Here is a 19,475-nt window from a genome sequence, read left to right on the forward strand (position 1 = left end):
TGCATGCTTAATCGAAAGTACATCCTACTGTATTCAGTGGGATTTGCTTCCAGAAAAGTGTGTGTAGCCTTCATCTCTCCGATTTTCAAAGCTCATATTACATTGCTAGTCAGAAATACACTTTACTTATAGTTCCGTTAATTTCTATCAGTTATTGACTTGGATCCAAAGTTCCCACTGTATGAGCTGAAGTCATTTCTGCTAGTGTGTGGGTGTCACTGATTCCCAATGGCTCCAGATCAGCCTTCCTCAACCTGGGGCGCTCCAGATGTGTTGGACTGCATCTCTCAGAATGCCCCAGCCAGCTGGCTGGGGCATTCTGGGAGTTGTAGTTCAACACATCTGGAGCGCCCCAGGTTGAGGAAGGCTGTTCCAGATGATCAGGAATTCTTCAAAGCATCTGGAGGAGGATTCAGAGGGCTGCAGATGGTGGGAAACTAGGGCTTGTCTACACGAAGGGTTTGCAGCAGTGGCACATCATCTACATGACACAGCCGCCATTGCAAAGACATCCTGGGGCAAACCCTGGAAACTCCGCTCCAAAAAAGTTGGGCATTTACCCCAATTTTTTTGGCAGCGGAACCCATGGCACCCCCTGATTGGTTGCCATGGGTGGCCCCGTGTCCGTAAAAGTTAAACAAAAAAAAGATGGGGGGAGGAGAGGAATGGCACCGTTCCTCCGGCCCTTTTTAAAATTTTATTATCTGTATCTCCGCAGCTGCGCAGATACACATAATAAAAATAAAAATAAATGGGGGAGAGGAACGGGCAGCCAAAGGGAGGTGGTTCACCCTGAGTCCCTGCCCCCTTTCGCATCTTCCTCTGACTGCCTTGTTTCTCCCCGTCCCATTTTTTTTTATTTTTATTATCTGCATTTCCACAGCTGTGAAGATACAGATAATAATAATAAAAAGTAACAAAAGGAGGAGGAACGGTCTTGTTCCTCTCCTCTCCCCACCCCCCGTTGTGTTTGTTTTACTTTTAAAGAGGGGAAAGTTAGGGTTCACGCTTGCGTTCCTTCTCATGTAGATAAAGGAAAACAAGTGTGGGAGCAAGACGCAGCACCATACAGACAGGGGCCTGGTGATCTTTCCCCACACAAGTAGGAATGTCTTCTGTTCAAGCAGTAGGACCTTTAGATCCAAGCCATCGTGGGGTATGAAAACTGAGTCTTGTGTACAAGGCAAATGTATCCACTCTTGCAAGGTAGTGTACTATATTTTACTAAGATAGAATAACATGCAATTTTAAGTTTGGTATCTCTCTGCTGTGACAAAATTGCATGGAAGCCTATTAAACAGAGCCTTCAGTGCTTACAATAACCAAAGTTATTTCATAGCTTTTATATATCAGAACAGTGCAATGTGCATCATGCTCACAGAGCTGCAACATGAAGAGTTGTATTAGCTTATTGTTGGACCTTGAACCTGTTCCATTTCCAGCTCTGGTGCATCAAAAGGCAGCTGGACAACCATCTGTCAGGGATGCTTTAGGGTGGATTCCTGCATTGAGCAGGTGGTTGGACTCGATGGCCTTGTAGGTCCCTTCCAACTCTGCTATTCTATGATTCTATGAAAAGATTTACAACAAAACCTTGTAAATCTTAAGCCTGTTCGTGGTTGCCTCTTTGTAGCACAAGGCGGAATCCAAGTCTATGTGGTTCATTTCACAGTGCAAAGGAGACTCTTGTCTCCAGCCACCTCCCATGTCTTTACTTTGGAAGAAGCCCTTGCAGTAGTTCTCTGCCTCTTTTCTGGAATGCCCATAATAGCTGCAGTGCTCAAAAATGTCCTCTTGGACTTCCTTGTCACCTTTAGTTTTTTAGCATCAGGTTTTTCTTTCTTAAGGTGCTTTCCTACAGTAGCTTTCTTTGTTTGGTGCCTGGGAATAGATGAAGCAGAGGGTTTTAAGGTACAAGAAGGCATTTTTCTTATCCTCCCCTCCTTTTGCTGAGTTGTAGTCCTGGGTGGCTGTTTTCTACTGCCTCGCCTAACAAGATTATGCCTGACAAAGGCTGGTCCTGAAGCTTTTTTTGAAAACCCTGGTTCTCTACTATTGCCTTTCCTCCTCCTCCTCCACATTGTCTTTGGATTGTCTCTTTCCAAACAGTCTGGCACATGTGACTTCAAAAGAGGTTTGGCTTCCTTCCTATTAAATGGAGTTAACCTAAAGTCACCTTCCCGCTGTGACTGGTGAGAGTTCAGTGGTGAGAGGGCTAAGGGTTTATAAGATTTCTCTGAACTATTACATATCAGACACTCAGATCTCTCTGTGGAAATAGAAGATCCATCTGTCTTATGGACTGAATTCATATCATTCTCCTTAACTGGGTCAAGCCTGAAAGATGCTGACAAGCCATGGAAATCCAGTGAATTCAAAGACTTTGCTGCCGTGCATTCATACTGTGCATCAGCTTGTTTCTTCCTGTTTGCATTAAGGTTGAGACTCCTGAACAGCTGCCGAACATGTGGAGGCTTCTTTCCCTTTTCACCAGCTACGCTTTTGGGAGGCGTTTTCAAAACTCTGTTAGTCAAGGGGTCATAATACTTAAGAGAACTCTGTTTGTATCTGTACCGTATGGAGTCCTTACTATCGGTGGAGTTGTGGCTTCTTCTCATTTTGGGAACATCTTCAGGTTTGCTCCTGAACTGTTTCATCTCTGGACAAGAAAGAACATAGACCACCGTTTTGGGCTGCAAAGGGCTCATAATTTTGGTATAAGATTCAGGAAGCTTGAGGGCACAGAGTCTAGTTTTCATAGTGGGTGTCTTCTCACTCTCTGACCAAACAAGGTTAGCTTTCTGATTTGGCGGCTCATAGTCCTTCCTAATGATTTTTTGTTTTACTACTGGATAGTGCATCAAGCTAGTTTGGGTGCCATGGCTAACCTTGACTACTTGGCACCTTGAGGCAAGGCGCCAAGTCCTTTTTTTCGGTCTCTTTGGTGTTTCTGGAATGTGTTGCGTTTCTGAGATTACACATGAATTGCTGAAGTCAGAGTCCCCACTTAACACATCAGTAAATTCTGGAAGCCCTTTAGCTGATGCAGCCTCTGTTTCGTTAGCTGCAGTTGCATTGATCCTCCCGTCACCTTTCTGCTTTTTCTTTCTTAGCCTCCTCTTTGCACTATTAGCCAAGGACTCAGTATCAAAGTGGCAGCGGAAGCGACCTTCTCTGAAGTCTCGAACAAGGGCTTCAATTTTCATATCATCTTCATACATGATCTGGGACCATGTTTTGCCTACAAAGGAAGGGGGCACGTGGGGCAGAGCTGGAAGAACTGGCTCTTTACTATGAGCTGGCACATCTTTTTCTGTTTCTGACGCTTCCTGCACAAAACCATTTTTAAGAATGGAACTGAGCTGGGTGCCATAGTTCTCATCTTGAAGGTTTACTTGAACCTTTTTGAGAAGTTCTAGATTTTTAACTGTTGCCTTGGGCAAGAGTGCTCCTGACTGTACAGGTGCATCACAATCAAAACTTACGTCTGAACCATGCACACTACGCTGGCCAAGAAACGACAGAACATTTACACAGGAATTAGTATCTTCATCTCTGCAAGGCAACTCTTGGGGGGGAATTTCATAGCAATATTTCAGAATGACTTCTTCAATTATTTCATCTACGGAAGTTTCAGTACTTCTACCTGACTGGTTTTCCTTTTTTCCTGATAATCGGGAAGCTGTTTGAAAAGCCAGGCTGCTGCCGCTACCCACAGGGTTGCTAGTGTTCCTGAGATAGAAGTCAGAGAGCTGAGTTTCATCCTGAGGTTGTAAGCCATCTTGTTTCAAAAAAAGCTGACCTGAGATTAAAGAGTTGCCTTGATTACAGACAGGACTCTCATGTGAAAGTGACATCGCTCTCGATTTCGCTGACTGCAAAACAGGACCCAAATTTGGATTCAGTAATCCATCTTGATTGCATAGGCTCTGCTTCGTTTGCTCACACATTTTATTTGAAACCAAATCTGGTTTTAGTGATGAGTGGCTAACAGCCAATGGTTGGGGTAAGAGGTACACAGCTGTAGACGGGGCTTTATGGCTACTACTTTCAGTCAGAGCACCTTCTTCTGGAACATGCCTACTGGGGACATCCACCATTTGCTGCAAAGCTCCTAGGCTGTGTTTTTGTCCTCTTTCTAGCTTTTGGATAGGTGTGACTGGCACAGAAGCCTTCTTTAGCTCCTCATGGGATCTCTGGGAAATAAGGCAGCCTGACTCAGCAGTGAAGCCACTGTCAGTGCTCGGTTCTTCCCCCTTCCCTGCTGTTCTCTCTTTCTCCATCGCTTCCGGTGAAAGAAGAGCCTCATCCCTGGGAAGAAGCCTGGGGCTGGTGAATGGCATGTCATCATAAGTTGGTCTGGGGAAAAGAGAAAAAAACCCACATAAATATTGTAAGTGCACTTCACAGTAAACTGAGAACTGCAATGAAGAATAAGAGCCAGAAGAGTTAATAAAATGGAAAACAGCACCATAGTACAAATGGCATCATAGCTGCAAGTCAAACTGGACCACCAGCAAAAGCATTCTCTTATAAACGACTCCATAATTTACAGGTTTGAACGTTAAATTTCATAGGTATTGATGTTTTGTTTAAACCCCATTAATGTAACTGTATAACAGTGGGGGAAGGGAGGGAAGCTTTGCAATTCTGCTGCATAGGAGAGATTGCAACGCTATTCCCGGAGCTACTACTCGTGCCAAGAACCTCTACCTCAATGATTAGCGCTCTTCTGAGCTACTGGAGCAGTGGGGGAGGATCTTTGGGGACAGCACAAATAAAAGAGCACGAACCTTCGTTTTGACAGCCTTAGTTACAGTAGCCTGTCTTTGCAGCAGGAAAGCTTAATTGTACTAATGCAGCTAACAGCTGCATGTGGCCATCAGAGCACATTCTCGTTCAGCAGAAGCAAACCACACCTGTTAGGTCATTACATGATCAAGTTAAAAATGCTATCTGGATAAGGTTTGTAATTTGTAAACAGCCTTCACTTCAAAGTTAAAAAAGACAAAATATTATAAAAAGCAACATTTATAAACTTGAATATGAATACATGATATCCAGTATCATTGTATACACAGACATGGACCTGGTTCGCACACAAAGCTAACTGTTTATTTAACCTATGGTTTGTTGCGCTACATAGGTTTTGTCTGATGATTGAACAAATCATGGTTTGTTTTCCCAGTCCCTGAGTTGTTTATTTCCTTCCTCTGACAACGTAGCTAAAACCGGAGTGCCTTGCCAGATGGATGCATTCCAATGAAGGTAAAAAAAATGGTTTGCATGACACAATTGCAAACCAAGTCTATACTTTTATTTAACCCACAAGGAGCTGCAGTGTGTGCCAAGTGTGTGCCGTCATTGTTTTTAATATTCAACCCTCGATCAAGGCAACTTGGGGTTGTGGTGTGTCATGCAAACCAGGCCCTTGTAGGTTATTTGAGGATTAAACAACACTCGCATAACCAAACTACTAATAGAGGATTATGCAAAGGTTAATAATCCACAATGCTTGGGTTTACATAATACGCCACAACCTCCATATTAGGCATAGCAGCTGCACAAGCTGCAGCTCTTCATAGGTTAAATAACCCTTGATGAGCTGGCCATGCTGTGCTAACCAGTTCATAAACTCATGGTAGTTGCCTGGAATTAGGTTCCAGCAAAAATCTAGTTTGGTTAGTTTTGTTTGAAAGTGTTAAAAAATATACCAAGCTTAGAGACTTTATATTGTTTATTATATTAAATAAATAAATGATTTTAAGAATATTGATTATATGGGCTAATCCAGAGCAATTTCTGGAACCTTGATACTTGGCACCTTTCAGATTTAAATTCTTGATAAACCAGATCAGTGAATCAGCTTTTAAAGAGACTCTGAACAGTGTTACATATGTTCCAGTAGCATCCTGAAGTCTTAAGAATCAATGCATTTTCTTTTCAAAAAGGAGAACCTCAGCAGCATGAAACAGCAGTCTTCAGAAATATCTTCCCTACCCTCAATACAGCACATAACATAAAAGCATAATGGATAAAACACAAAGTAATAAAAACCCTCTACGCTAACTTTTATAAATAATACATCAAGTACCAGAGCAAAATACTATTTTAGTCTGCACTCATTAGAATGACCTACTCCCTGGCTCGTGGCTGCCACATGTGAGTGATGTGATTATAGCTATCCCAGAATAGTCAGGTGTTTGTTTCACTCCAAGAGTTGATTATTAAGAAGTACCAATGGTGACCTCATAGCTGATACCCGGATGGAATTTTGCTCAATAGACTTTGAAAGTCAAAAGAAAAGAGAAATGAAATCACTGAATCCCATAAAAGGATGTGATTGTTTTGTATGCACTGAGGGCCGATTTAAAAGAATCCCATTGGAAAACCGCATATGCCCACGTGGAGTTGGCAGTATCAAAACAGTAGCTCATGTAGCCCTTGAGCGGGTGGTGGCAGGCCAGCTCCAGACACTCTTGGATGAGACTGATTATCTAGATCCATTTCAGTCGGGTTTCAGGCCTGGTTTTGGCACGGAAACAGCCTTGGTCTGTTTGGTCTGGATGGGGTTGCACTTGGTCTGTATGATGACCTATGTCGGGAGAAAGACAGGGGGAGTGTGACTCTGTTGATTCTCCTTGATCTCTCAGCGGCTTTTGATACCATCAACCATGGTATCCTTCTGGAAAGTCTGGCTGAGCTGGGAGTGGGGGGCACTGCATTGCAGTGGTTCCGCTTCTACTTGGCAGGTCGGCTCCAGAAGGTGGTGCTTGGGGGACATTGCTTGGCTCCGTGGACTCTCCTGTATGGGGTTTCATAGGGGTCGGTCTTGTCCCCCATGCTGTTTAACATGTACATAAAACCGTTGGGTGCGGTCATCTGGAGTTTTGGAGTGCGCGGTCATCAGTACGCTGATGACATGCAGCTCTACTGCTCCTTTTCATCCTCATCAGGTGTGGCTGTGGCTGTGCTGAACCAGTGCTTGGCTGCGACAATGGACTGGATGAGGGCTAATAAACTGAAACTCAATCCAGACAAGACTGAGATGCTGCTGGTGGGTGGTTCTTCTGATCGGATGGGGGGCGTTCAACCGGTTCTGGATGGGGTTGCACTCCCCCTGAAGGAGCAGGTTCGTAGCTTGAGGGTTCTTCTAGAACCATCTTTGTCACTTGAGGCTCAGGTGGCCTCGGTGGCACGGAGTGCTTTCTACCAACTCCGGTTGGTGGCCCAGCTACGCCCCTATCTGGACAGGGATAACCTAACTTCAGTTGTCCATACTTCGGTAACTTCCAAATTAGATTACTGCAATGCCCTCTACATGGGGCAGCCTTTGAAGATGGTCCGGAAGCTGCAGCTTGTGCATAATGCGGCAGCCAGATTGATAGCTGGAACAGGGAGGTTTGAGCATATAACACCGATTCTGGCCCGCTTGCATTGGCTGCCTATATGTTTCCGAGCCCAATTCAAGGTGCTGGTTTTAACCTATAAAGTCCTACATGGCTTGGGACTGCAATACCTCTCCCGACATGAACCTACCCGTACACTGTGCTCAACATCTAAGGTCCTCCTCTGAGTGCCTACTCCAAGGGAAGCTCGGAGGATGGCAACAAGGGAGAGGACCTTTTCAGTGGTTGCCCCCCGACTGTGGAATGATCTCCCCGATGAGGCTCGCCTGGCGCCAACATTGTTATCTTTTTGGCACCAGGTCAAGACTTTTCTCTTTTCCCAGGCATTTTAACAGCATTTAACAACGTTAAGTTTGTTTTTAATGGACCCCAGAATTGTTGTTTTTTTAAAATGGATACTGTTGTTTTTATACTGTTTTTATGTTTTTGGTGGTTTTTAAATTCTGTATACTTTTAATGTTTACCATTTTTAATTGTTGTAAACCGCCCAGAGAGCTTTGGCTGTGGGGCGGTATAGAAATGTAATATATAAATAAATAAATGTGTTATTATTTTGTACTTTTTACAGAGACTTGAGGAAAGAGGTGATCACTCCACTACTGTTATCTATTCCAGGGCGGTCAGTTATTGCTTCTGTGTCTTTCCTTCTTGCAGACCAAAATAAGCAGGTGACAGCAAAAACTGCAACATTCTTAGCAGGTGCTATCAAAGTAAGATCTACCATTTTATCAGAGTCTTAATTTCTCACAGCTCCTTTGACTGAACAGAAGTTTATTTGTTTTATTTACTTATTTTATGCGTAAAGACTTGTATTAATTTTGGAATTTGTGTTTAATGTAATTTTTTAGAATGCAACTTGTGTAATTTTGGTCAAGCACAAACTTGCTTTTATTCTTCTGTACATCTCATTTCAAATGCTAAGGCCTGTGGCTGATGCAAATAAAGGAATTCATTCATTCATTTTGTATGCGCTCAACACCCAGTTAGCCTCTAGACCAGACCCGGACAACTTCTGACCTACCAGGGTGAATGCAGCCCTTGAGGCACATTTTGTGCCATGTGCTTGACAACTGTGGGAAAGTCACAAGAAAACTCAGCAAGGAGCACAGGATTTTTGGCCCTGGGTCTCACTCAAGCCTCAGACTGCAGAAAGAGGGTATAACACCACATTCCCTTTCTCCCCAGCTCAGCTTCCAGTCACTCAGACAAGCTTCAAAGGAACCCGCTCTGGCCTGGCTACCTCTAGTCCTTAAATACTGCTTTCAGCGATTTCCTGTTTCCTGATTAATACTATCTTCTGCGAGACAAGGGAGCACTTCTTGATTGCTTGGCAACAGTGTCAATGTTCTTCTCCTAGCCTCATCTCTGAGCCCATCTCTCCCCCGCCCCCCATTATAACATCAATCGCTGTTTTTGCAATTTGAGCCAGACAGCAAAAAAGTAGCAAAATAACTGAGCCCCTTTTGGCTGGGCATACTTGGCTAGTGGGTTGCAATTCAATCAATATTGCAATTCAATCAATTCAGTTCATCTTATGCTTGCATATATATTCCCATTTCAGCTACCAGTTAAATGGCAGCTAATGCTCAAATACCATAACTTTCTTAAACAGGATTCCACACTTCCTTTCTCTCTAGGATTTACATATCAAATAAGCTTGGTTTAACGGATAGACTGCAAAGGCAGAGATTACAACTGCTATCCTGGAAATCCCAAGACCTTTAAATCAGTCCGTTTCTTATTTGTAATACAATAACCAATGATTAATGTTTTGCAAACCAAATCAGTCATATGAAACAAGTTGCATGGAAATGTGGCAATCTCAAATTACGATTTAAGATGTCTTCAGTAGGATGGTCAAACGTGAAAGCAATTACAGTGGCAAGCAAAAACAAATTCCAGATGATTCACGGCTGAACCACCATGGCCATGTTTGGACATAGCGCAAAGGTTTCGCTTTAGCGAGTTGTGAAGAAGTTGAGGCTCCTCTTGGGTTTGCATGCTCCCACCCTAGTACTTCAGAAGCTTTCGCTTCCATTTTTAGTTAACAGGCTTCCCATGTCGTCTGAACTGGGATTTGTGATTAATATTAGGTATGGTTAGTTTAAATGGCAGCCAGGTTGGTCACCAGTACATCTAGGGGTGAGCATATTACCCCAACATTAAAATCACTCCACTGGCTGCCGATTAGTTTCCGGACAAAGTACAAAGTGTTGGTCATTACCATTAAAGCCCTAAATGGTTTGGGTCCAGGTTACTTGCGGGATCGCCTTCTCCCATACAGTCCGCCCCCCCACACTCAGGTCCTCTGGGGAGAATTTACTTCAGTCAGCCAAGACTAGGCTGACATCAGTTTCCCAGAGGACCTTTTCTTCCGTCGCCCCTGGATTATGGAACGGCCTGCTGGAGGAGATTCGTAATATTAACTCCCTCTGTGATTTTAAGGCAGCTTTGAAGACTAGCCTTTTCCGGCAGGCCTACCCAGATTAATGTAAAATCCAGAATTTTAAAGATGTGTTGATTCTTGTACTAATGTTGTTCCCTGCCTCGATCCAAAGGGAGAGGCGGGTAGGAAATTATTATTATTATTATTATTATTATTATTATTATTATTATTATTATTATAATAATATAAACCTGCTTCAGAAACCAGGGTTTTAAATTGGCTTAATTTAACTAATAGTTAATATTAACTACAGTTTGTTGCTTCAGATGACACGAAAACTGTGGTTATCTAAAGGTAGAGAATAAATGGGAAATACCCATCATATACAGAAAGAGACAGAAATAATGATAAGACAGTTCTTCACACTTCTTTCACTTTTGTGTGTGACTATTACAGATGTAAAATTTCTGGACAATTTGAGGCCATGGAAAAAAAAAACAGAAATTTTGGGAAAATTTAAAATAAACAACACTTTTTTTTAAAGCACTCTTTATAACTCTAAAGTCAGTTGTTGCTTTAAGACAGCCTTTCCCAATCTGGTGCCCTCCAAATATTTTGGAATCCAGCTCCCATCAGTCTGAGTCAGGCAGCTGGGTTCTGCAGCCCAAAATATACAGAGGGCACCATATTGGGGAGTGCTGCTTTGGAAACAGAAAGGATGCTTTATTTTCCTAAAGTTATTTTATGCATAACTTAGTTCTCACAGAAAAGTATCATTATATTTTAAAACTTTTAAAAGTAAACTCAGTAAATTTGTAATTATTGTCTGAACTGATTAGAACATTAAATGACTGCTAGAACATCAGAAACACAAAACTCTATAGAACAAAACCCAAACTGTCAAGAATGCACATTTACTGTCATATCAGTAAAATATACCTTAGCTCAATAATTTTAATAAGGAATTAAAAATAACTATACTGGGAATCTTACAGAGATTAAAAAAACATTTTCCCCCATGGCTTCATTATTTCCAGACGTTTTACATCTCTACTCTTCCTATAAATTAATTTAGGAAAGAAATACGTTATACTAAGTAGTCATCCTTCTTGCTTCTTCTCGTTCTATTATTTAGTGAACTACTTACTTTGGGGGGGGGGGGGGAATCGGACGCAGATCCGATTCCAAATTGCCACAAAAGCTAAAGGCTCAAGACTGACTTTTGGAGCTGCGTTAAACTCAATGCACTTGTTTTTTGAGAAAGAAGTTTGGAAGGGAGTTCCCTTAAGAAGCTGAATTATGCTGAAGTAAAATAAGGAATAGAGAAATAGCTGTTTGGTGGGCTGATGGAAACAGGGAAACAAGGCATGGATGGGTGCCATTTTCATATTTTCTGTTACATAAGACATGCTCCTCATTTTGGATTGTTGGCCACTCTCATTTGTTTATGGTTGGCCATGCCTCATGCATAGGATTGCATTTTAAGCTAAAAAAAATCTTTCTAGCAATGTCCAACATAGCAAGTAGTTTGGGAATCTACTTGTTAAATCACATGGATACTAAAAGGGTGTCTTGAAGAATAATGCATTGGAAAGTGAATTATTTAACAACCAGTTGATCCACATTGTTCTTCATACATATCCATATCTTCACCCACATAATTTTCTCTGAAATAGCAGTTTTGCTATGAAGTGTCATTCTTGCAACTCCTTCTTACACTTGACTCATTTTCCGTTGTTTTTTTGCTCAGAAAAGGAATGTCTTAAAAAAATTCTCAGAAAGGCCAAAAGCTATGACAGTTTTTCTGTTGCAAAAGTGTGGGAGAATATAGGAATTAGAAGCTGTGTCTGTACTGAATAATATTTTCCCTATTTCTTTCCAGTCGACTCCACTGTTCCTTTTTACTCTGCTTCCGATGGTCATTTCCTATATTATCACTCTGTTTTATCTCCTCTGCCTATCTTGGCTGAGCTCTGCAACCACATAAGCACAGAACAACAATTCTATCTAGTCTGTGTCTATGTGAATGTAACTTTAGAAACAGAAACTGAAAGTCAAGATCTTTCAAGAAGCAAGGGTTGGTAGTTAGGATGGGCAGAGCCATTTTCTTGAGATGAAAAACTAAATGAGTGCCCATATTTCATAGAAAAATCAATGTATGTGAAGGCTGCAGAGCCACGACTTCATTTTATGATATTGTAAGTTTAGCATATTTATGATGAGTATTGTACTGATTATATTTCTTTAAATTAGAGAAATGTAGTATTTCATTGATATGGTGTTTTTTTAAATAATAATAATACAATTTTTATTTTAAAAATCCAATTTTTAATTATTTTTTAAAAAAATGATTTTTATCCACCCTGTGCCCTCCAGATATCATCATAACTTGGAAGACTTTTTTGTCTGAGAGACTGGAAGATTTGGGACATTTCCTGTGGAAGGAGGCCATTTTTTCTGATTCTTCTTTCCCCATGCAGGCCTCTGAAAATCTGCACCATGGGACTAGGGGACCCTCTGGAACAGAGTGTGGGGTAGTGCAGGGAGCTGTATAGCAAATCACTGAAAATCACCTCCTCTCTTTCTCTAGCATGAGCCTCCACTGGATTGCAGTCCATTCTGCAAATAGAAGGAGCCCTTCGGATCACAGATGCAGCCTGTCTAAATATAAAGCTATGGTTCTTATTACTTCCTAAGGATCTCCAAATGTTTATTAGCATAAACGCACACTAAAAGTATGTCTATAAGTTTTAAAAAATCACCTAAAATTATTGATTTGGTAGGTATTCATACAAACTCTCACACAAATCGACTTCATGGATACCACCCTGACCAAACTGTTCGTTCCGAAATGCTTCTCTTCTTCTAAGTCCAGTAGCATATCTGCATCACCTCCACACAGGCACCTTGCCTTTGATTTTCAACCCATGTTTCTAGTATATTTGTAATGAATGGTATGAAGATGATATCATATCACAAAAGATGTAAGCTCTGTTGCCAGCTGTTTTCATATACTGCTTAGCATAAAATTTATGCCACGTCCTGACTGCATAACCATCCAATCTTGCTGGTTATTTCATAAGAATTAGTGCAGAAATATGAAACACAAACTGTTAGGCCAAATACAATTCTCATCTTCTGAAGCCAGCCTCTCAACGTTTCTTCCAGGTAATGTGCCCTCTCCAGAATGCCAGAAGTGCTACAAATCCAATATGCTTATATTGTAACACACTACACTGTGCATATGTTATAAAATCTTCAGATAAGCCACCAAACTGAATTTTCTACCTGTTGTCGTGGTATCTATAGGGATGATGCTGCAAAACATCTTGCAGGAAACGTTCCATCAGGCTAGTTGTACCCGTACGATTCCTACAGTAAGTGGCAAAATGTCTATGCTGGGAGCTGAACACATGCTAAAATGGGAAAGAAAAAGATATTCCGTATTACAATTAACTATCCAAACTTTACTACAGATTTCATTACAATGGTGACCACAACTAAGAAATAAGGAAAGAAAGCAGCAGGAGGTTCTGGTTATCTGAATTCCTTCCCCCATCCCCTGCTGCCAAGGCCTAGGAACGTTCTCCACAACACAAATGTTTTGCACCTTCAGGTAGGGCATGATGTACTACTCCCACCAACAGTTCCAGGGCACAGGGGCTTCTTGCCTAAGCGTTCTACTAGCCACACGTGGGTTCTATTATTATTATTATTAGTATTAGTATTAGTATTAGTATCCCACCTTTTGCCCAATGCTGGGCCTCAAGGCGGCCTTACAAAGTTTAAAATATACACGGCGGGGGGGGAGGGAAACAAAACCATAAACAATTAAAAAATACACAACAAAATTATAAGACATTAACATAGATGGAGGGGCAGGAGAGAAGGCGGCACGCCATACAGCTTCTCTTAAGCCCAGCCTGAGGACTGTGGTGGCAATAACATCAGTGAGATGTAGGGAGGGGCCAAAGGGGATTTGGGCACCTAAATCATTTGTTTTGATTCTATTCATTTTCTCAAACCACACTTTTCTCAAGTCACAATTAAGCTGATGTGAGACACAATCTGGCCGTCTCTGATACAGGTATATTAACATCAACCAACATCTTTAGTACAAGAAGCCTTCAAGTTGAAAATAAAAATGAAACCGCATGCATGAAACAAATGTTCCCATTCTTTATTTTCAAACTTTCAGATCCATCCCTTCAACACATGAGGTTCCAAGGACGTGAATTGGAATCAAGTCCTTACTTTCATACCTGTTCAAGATTACTGTAGTGTACATGGCAACAGTTGCAATAGCCTTGCCTGTTCTGCATAACAGGTAGTCCAGACCCAGCCAATTCTGGTCCTTGTATGCTTAAATGGAATAAATAAATATAATTAGTCTAATATAATTAGACAGAAAGAGAAAGAGGTAAATTAAGACATAACATTGAGGGCTGCTATAAAGACAAGATTCATTTTACTTTTCCCACTCTCAAACAAAATTCACTAGGAGTCAATGAACATTGTGTGGGAGTAGGAAACCTGAAATGTGTAGGTTTCCCTTAAATTTGGCATGCAGTATGAAAACAAACATAGTGCACAATCCTACGCATGTTTACACACAAAAAAGTGCTACATCTCCCTGCATCCTTCAAGTCAGCCATGCTGGCTGTGGCATGTTCAGAATTGTAAGGCTGTTTTCTATTTAAAAGTGCAAAGAAGTGCACCTTTAATCACAAACACTATCTATTTGTACAGTCCTTCATAACTAATTCTCAATTAATAAACACGAGTACAAAATAAGAGTTGTTATCCTTTAACAATACTTTGTGGAAGGTTTGCAGTTAAGTGCAGGCCTGTCTCCAGTGGGAATCATGAAAGGGAACTGTCTCCCCTTTTTGCCTTCCCTGAGAAATATTCATTCCTTTCTTAGAGGAGTGAAAATGGTATTGTTCTAAACCATTACACTTTCTAGATGGTTAATCATTAAAAATATTATTTGGATAATTTGGGGGAAAATAAAGCACTAATGTTTCTGACTGACTACTCTGAAGAATGTATACACTTTTCAGTGTTGTGCGCTGGTAATATTTCAATATATTTTACAGCTATACTACATTATTCATACTTGTCAGGGACTGCAAAAAACCAAGCAAAGAACTTGGTATTATAGTCTCTGAAAATTAATTCCCAACAATCAGTTATTGGTGCTGGTCAATACACTAGGCCATTAAGATGCTTCTAATACGATTTTTAAAATGAAAACAGATTAAATTAATCCTTCAATATTTCCTAGGATAGGATTGTCAAAGAAGTATATTTGAAATGCAGACCAGGAAAATTTCATAGCCATGGAGGGCCTGGGGTGGGGCTTCCAAAGTATTGCAGAGAGGTCAGCCTTACTGGGGAAACGCTTCGAGAAATATTCATTCTTGGCTGAACACAACCATTCCTTTTTTTTCCCCTGATTGCCAGGGCAGTCATGGCTTATACATGCAAATGAAATTAATCATATCAACAATCACATCCACTGTTCCTTCCACCATCAAATTTTAGCCAACTCTTTTGGGGCTAACTAAATCAACCACTCCTGCCCCTCCCCCACCATACTCCTAAAACATTGTAAAACAGGAGTTGGACCTTCAACAAAATTTTGCACTGTGGAGTGCTCCCGTTCACTGTTCCAGCCAATCAGCCATGCCCTTCTTCATGATGTCCCATTCTATTTCCTTCCTCCCAGTTTTCTGTTCTCACCTCTCACATATTAAGCTGTTTTGTGGGTTTCCCTACTTAGGGTTTGGGGCTGTCTTAATTCTGAAGGGCGGTTGGTTCTTTTTTTGTACTTCTGCAAAACACAGGGTCTACTGAGCCTGCTCATACCTCTCTCTAGTGCATAGGTGATGCTATTTTGGCTACTTAAGAGTCAACATCCACACCTGAACACCAGAAATATAGGGAATGCTTATTAGATAGGAAAAACGTCTCTCATTTTCTGTGAGAAGAGATTTTAAGATCAGCTTTACTTGATCATCTCTCTGATCAATTTGACCTAAGACTGTTTTACATTCACATTGGTTTACAGGAATTCCGCTGCTCACAGCATGATGAGCCTATCTACCACCCACTCAATCCTAGGACACACCCTGTAAGTGAAGATGTTTGCCTAGGAAGGGTTGCCACTTCCCAGCATGGGAGACACCAGGGGAAAAGGCGGGGGAATGGGGGGTTGGGTTACTAATTTGGCTTCATAAAATAATGGGGTGACGTTCATTCAAGATTTTACTGAAGGATGGAACAGTTTATTAGCCCAGCTGGTTATGGTTATCAATATACATATGCATAATACATAGGCATACCCATGGGGTTATGGGTTGTGTTCCCCACCTCCCCGAATATCCTGGAATACTATCTTGGAATACTATATGGCTCGGGTCCAGGTTATTTGAAAGAATGTATTCTCCCTTATGAGCCTGCCCGTGCTTTGAGATCTTCTGGAGAAGCCCTTCTTTCAGTCCCACCATCTTCACAGGCGTGCTTGGTGGGAACATGGGAGAGGGCCTTCTCGGTGGCTGCTCCAGTGCTCTGGAACTCTCTTCCTGGGGAAGCTAGGCTGGCTCCCTCCTTGATGGGCTTTCGGAAGCAGGCAAAAACTTTTTTTGTTCCAGCAGGCCTTTGGAGAATTATCTGGCCCTCCATCTATGTTAATGTCTTATAATTTTGATGTGTATTTTAAACGTTTATGTTTCCCCCCCACCCAATGTTTGTTTTAAACTTTGTAAGGCCGCCTTGAGGCCCAGCATTGGGCAAAAGGCGGGATACAAATAATAATAATAATAATAATAATAATAATAATAATAATACTGAAGCCTGCATGGGATTCTTTTATCAGCTACTGCAAGTTCTGGGTGAGAAATCTGAGCATTAATTTAACAGATACATTTACAAATTGGAAATACTAGTTTATAGAAAGCAAACCAGGGAAGCGGAACATGTGCCCCTCGAGATGTTGTTGGGCTACAACCCCATCATCTATCACCATTGGCTGTAGCTGACAGAAGCTGCAGTCCAACAGTATCTGGAGGACCACACTCCTGATGTAAAAATATAAAGAACACAGCTTCATTTTAATTCCACATCTATCTAACTTACCTACTACTGCTTTCCTGCCGTAAGGAGCCTTCATTACCTTGCCTTTCTTTACCTGTAAAGAAAGAAATATATAATAGAGGAGATATATAATAGAAAGAAATCCATCAAGAAATACACTTCCTTCCCATATTCCATTTATTACCTGCCAGGGCAGTAAAGATACGTTTCAAGCAAATGCTGATGCTTTGATTGTGTGTTTCTCCCTCTGAATAAGATTTGCTTACCTTGTGCTGAAGCAGCGGAGGCTTCATCAGCTTGTTTATTCCGATCAAACATCTGAAAAATAAAATCAATGCAAGCAAAAGCTGAACATACACCAAGGAACTTCGAAGTTTGCTCAAAATATTGTTCCAGATTATATTAAAATTGCCTCCAAATTATTGCCAAATTTAAAATAAATTGCATTTTGGATTAGGAATAGGGCTTGCTCTCTGCCAAGATCTACTTTTATTAAGAATCTGCAGACTTTCACTGCCCTGAGATATTACTGTTTTAGGGGTAGCTTTCAGCAAGAAGAGATTAGGAAGAGTCAAGTAACAATTGATTTGTATTTACGTCAACATGATAGGAATGGAGGTGGCTCATTAGTTGAGGCATTAACTGGTTAGAGTACCCCAGCAAGGAACAAAGTGACTCAGAAACTTGGTTCTGACCTTGAGGGAGTATGGTAAAGGACAGCTCAAGGAGTAGACTGCTTTTAACTAACGTTCCTGCTTCAGTGCTCTAAGGCCTCCAAATCCAAACCATTGTTGAACAAGATACGATCTAAAAAGTCCCATATATTTGGGCATAACATATAAATAATATATATTGCAATGGATGGGCAATATATCACTATAGGATCATATCAATTGTTCTAATAGGATTTGAAAGAAGGCACAAAGGGCGTAATCCTATGTATGTTTAGACAGAAAAAACTCCTACAACTCCCAGCATTCCCCAGCCACCCATGCAGTGTCCAAGAATGAATGCTGGGATTTGTAGGGCTTGTTTCTGTCTAAACATGCATAGGATTGCGCTCTAAGGTTTTTTTTCCTGGTGTAAATGGTTATAATTACTTCTTGAACATTGTCTCTGCAGGCACCATCTCTAGGTCAGTGATGGGGAGTATCTAAACGACAATGCCTTGGAAGGACATCAGTTCAAAAGCCTGCAGCATTGCTGCTGCAAGGCTAAACCAATAAAGTTAGATGGGGCAGGACAGAGCGTGGGCGGTCTGGCCGGAAAAGTCTGCCCTCTGCCCCGCATTCCCGTGCTTTCCCTTCAACAACAACAAAAAACTCAGCCTCTCTCTAGTAGCCGATTGGAACTTTTCACAACACACACTGAATAACCCAAAGCAACGGTACAAGTCACCATGAATCAGCACTTTGAAAATGTGCAGTTTTGGGGGTGAAATCCCGATGTGGTTGTGACTTTGCGGCCATGTCATTTAAACAACAGTGCCACTGCACAGCCTCTACAGGCCTAATCAAGCGTACAGACAACCCCCTGGACCCTGATGCAGTGCTCCCCATTACTACCAGATCTCACAGTAATACAAGAATGGCTTGAAACTTTCCCATCTTGGTCTGATAATGCTTATACTGAAATTGTATGCACTTTCAAAAGCCTAACCTTCTTATCTGCCTTTGCATCCGCATGAAAAGCGAACTTCAGACACCATATCTCGGAGAAGAGATTGTTTTCTGAGCAGGACCCTCATCTGTTTTCATGCTTACTGACAACCTGTAAATAAATTTCAAGCTTCAGATATTTTTGGCCCTCAAGAAATGCATATATTCTGCAAGCAAAATCCCAACATAAAACTAAATAAATTTGAAAGCAACTTTAAAAACACTGGATACAACCCTGTGTAATATTTTATTATCTTGTCATTTAAATCTTCATGTTTATAGAATAGTAGACATGAACTTGCACAGCAACCAACACAAAGCACTTTAATGCTAACAGCATCTCAGAAAAGTAGATAAATATGATCTATACTTTACATGTGGAGAAGATCAGTATTTTCTTTTAGCTTATGCTGTGAAGCACCATGGCAGTTTATACTCACTGTGCTGTACAATACAGTGCTAAAATGACTAATATGATCTCGTTCAGTTAACTAACATGATTGTCAATATAAAACAAAAATTCTTTATATAGGTTGAGCATAGCTAAGTTTCAACTCACGTTATTGATTTTTTTTAAATAATTAATTTCTTATTATTGTGTAAAATTAGTGTGCAAAAATAGATTAAAATTTAGATATGGGGACTAGTGGTACACAATATTGGTGAGCAAGAAATATAAATGCCCATCATAACCTGGAAGTTTTAAGCATGTTTATACCAAACCATAATTTATTAGATACAATTCAATTTGCACTGACAGGGGGAAAAAAAGGACTCATTTGCTAGCTGTAGTAAGAAGAATGATTCCATTTGATCTGCAGTTACACACACTGGACTAAAATTTGCCTTCTTTCTTAGTTTTACTGTCTGCATCATTATTTGTACGTAGAGTACAAAGATTCTGGAGCACTTACAAGACAAATT

At 41.0% G+C, this 19,475-nt stretch overlaps 1 protein-coding gene across 2 annotated transcripts; it reads right to left on the reverse strand.

The window, feature by feature from the left end:
* Window positions 1-377: 377 nt before the first annotated feature.
* On the reverse strand, window positions 378-18,808 carry ZDBF2 (zinc finger DBF-type containing 2). 2 transcript variants are annotated; one of them, XM_063116120.1, is made up of 6 exons: window positions 18,553-18,808; window positions 17,160-17,211; window positions 16,936-16,987; window positions 14,058-14,157; window positions 13,084-13,211; window positions 378-4,359 (listed from the first exon to the last, which is right to left on the reverse strand). In XM_063116120.1, exons 2-6 carry the CDS (start codon window positions 17,209-17,211, stop codon window positions 1,662-1,664), a joined length of 3,030 nt encoding a protein of 1,009 aa, XP_062972190.1. In that variant the 5' UTR covers window positions 18,553-18,808; the 3' UTR covers window positions 378-1,661. The 2 variants fall into 2 exon arrangements, with proteins under 2 accessions (XP_062972190.1, XP_062972191.1); XM_063116121.1 differs by lacking the exons at window positions 16,936-16,987; window positions 18,553-18,808 and having other exon boundaries at window positions 17,160-17,213.
* Window positions 18,809-19,475: the final 667 nt, after the last annotated feature.

The sequence above is a fragment of the Elgaria multicarinata genome, chromosome 2 (assembly GCF_023053635.1).
Source record: "Elgaria multicarinata webbii isolate HBS135686 ecotype San Diego chromosome 2, rElgMul1.1.pri, whole genome shotgun sequence".
NCBI classification, from domain to species: domain Eukaryota; kingdom Metazoa; phylum Chordata; class Lepidosauria; order Squamata; family Anguidae; genus Elgaria; species Elgaria multicarinata.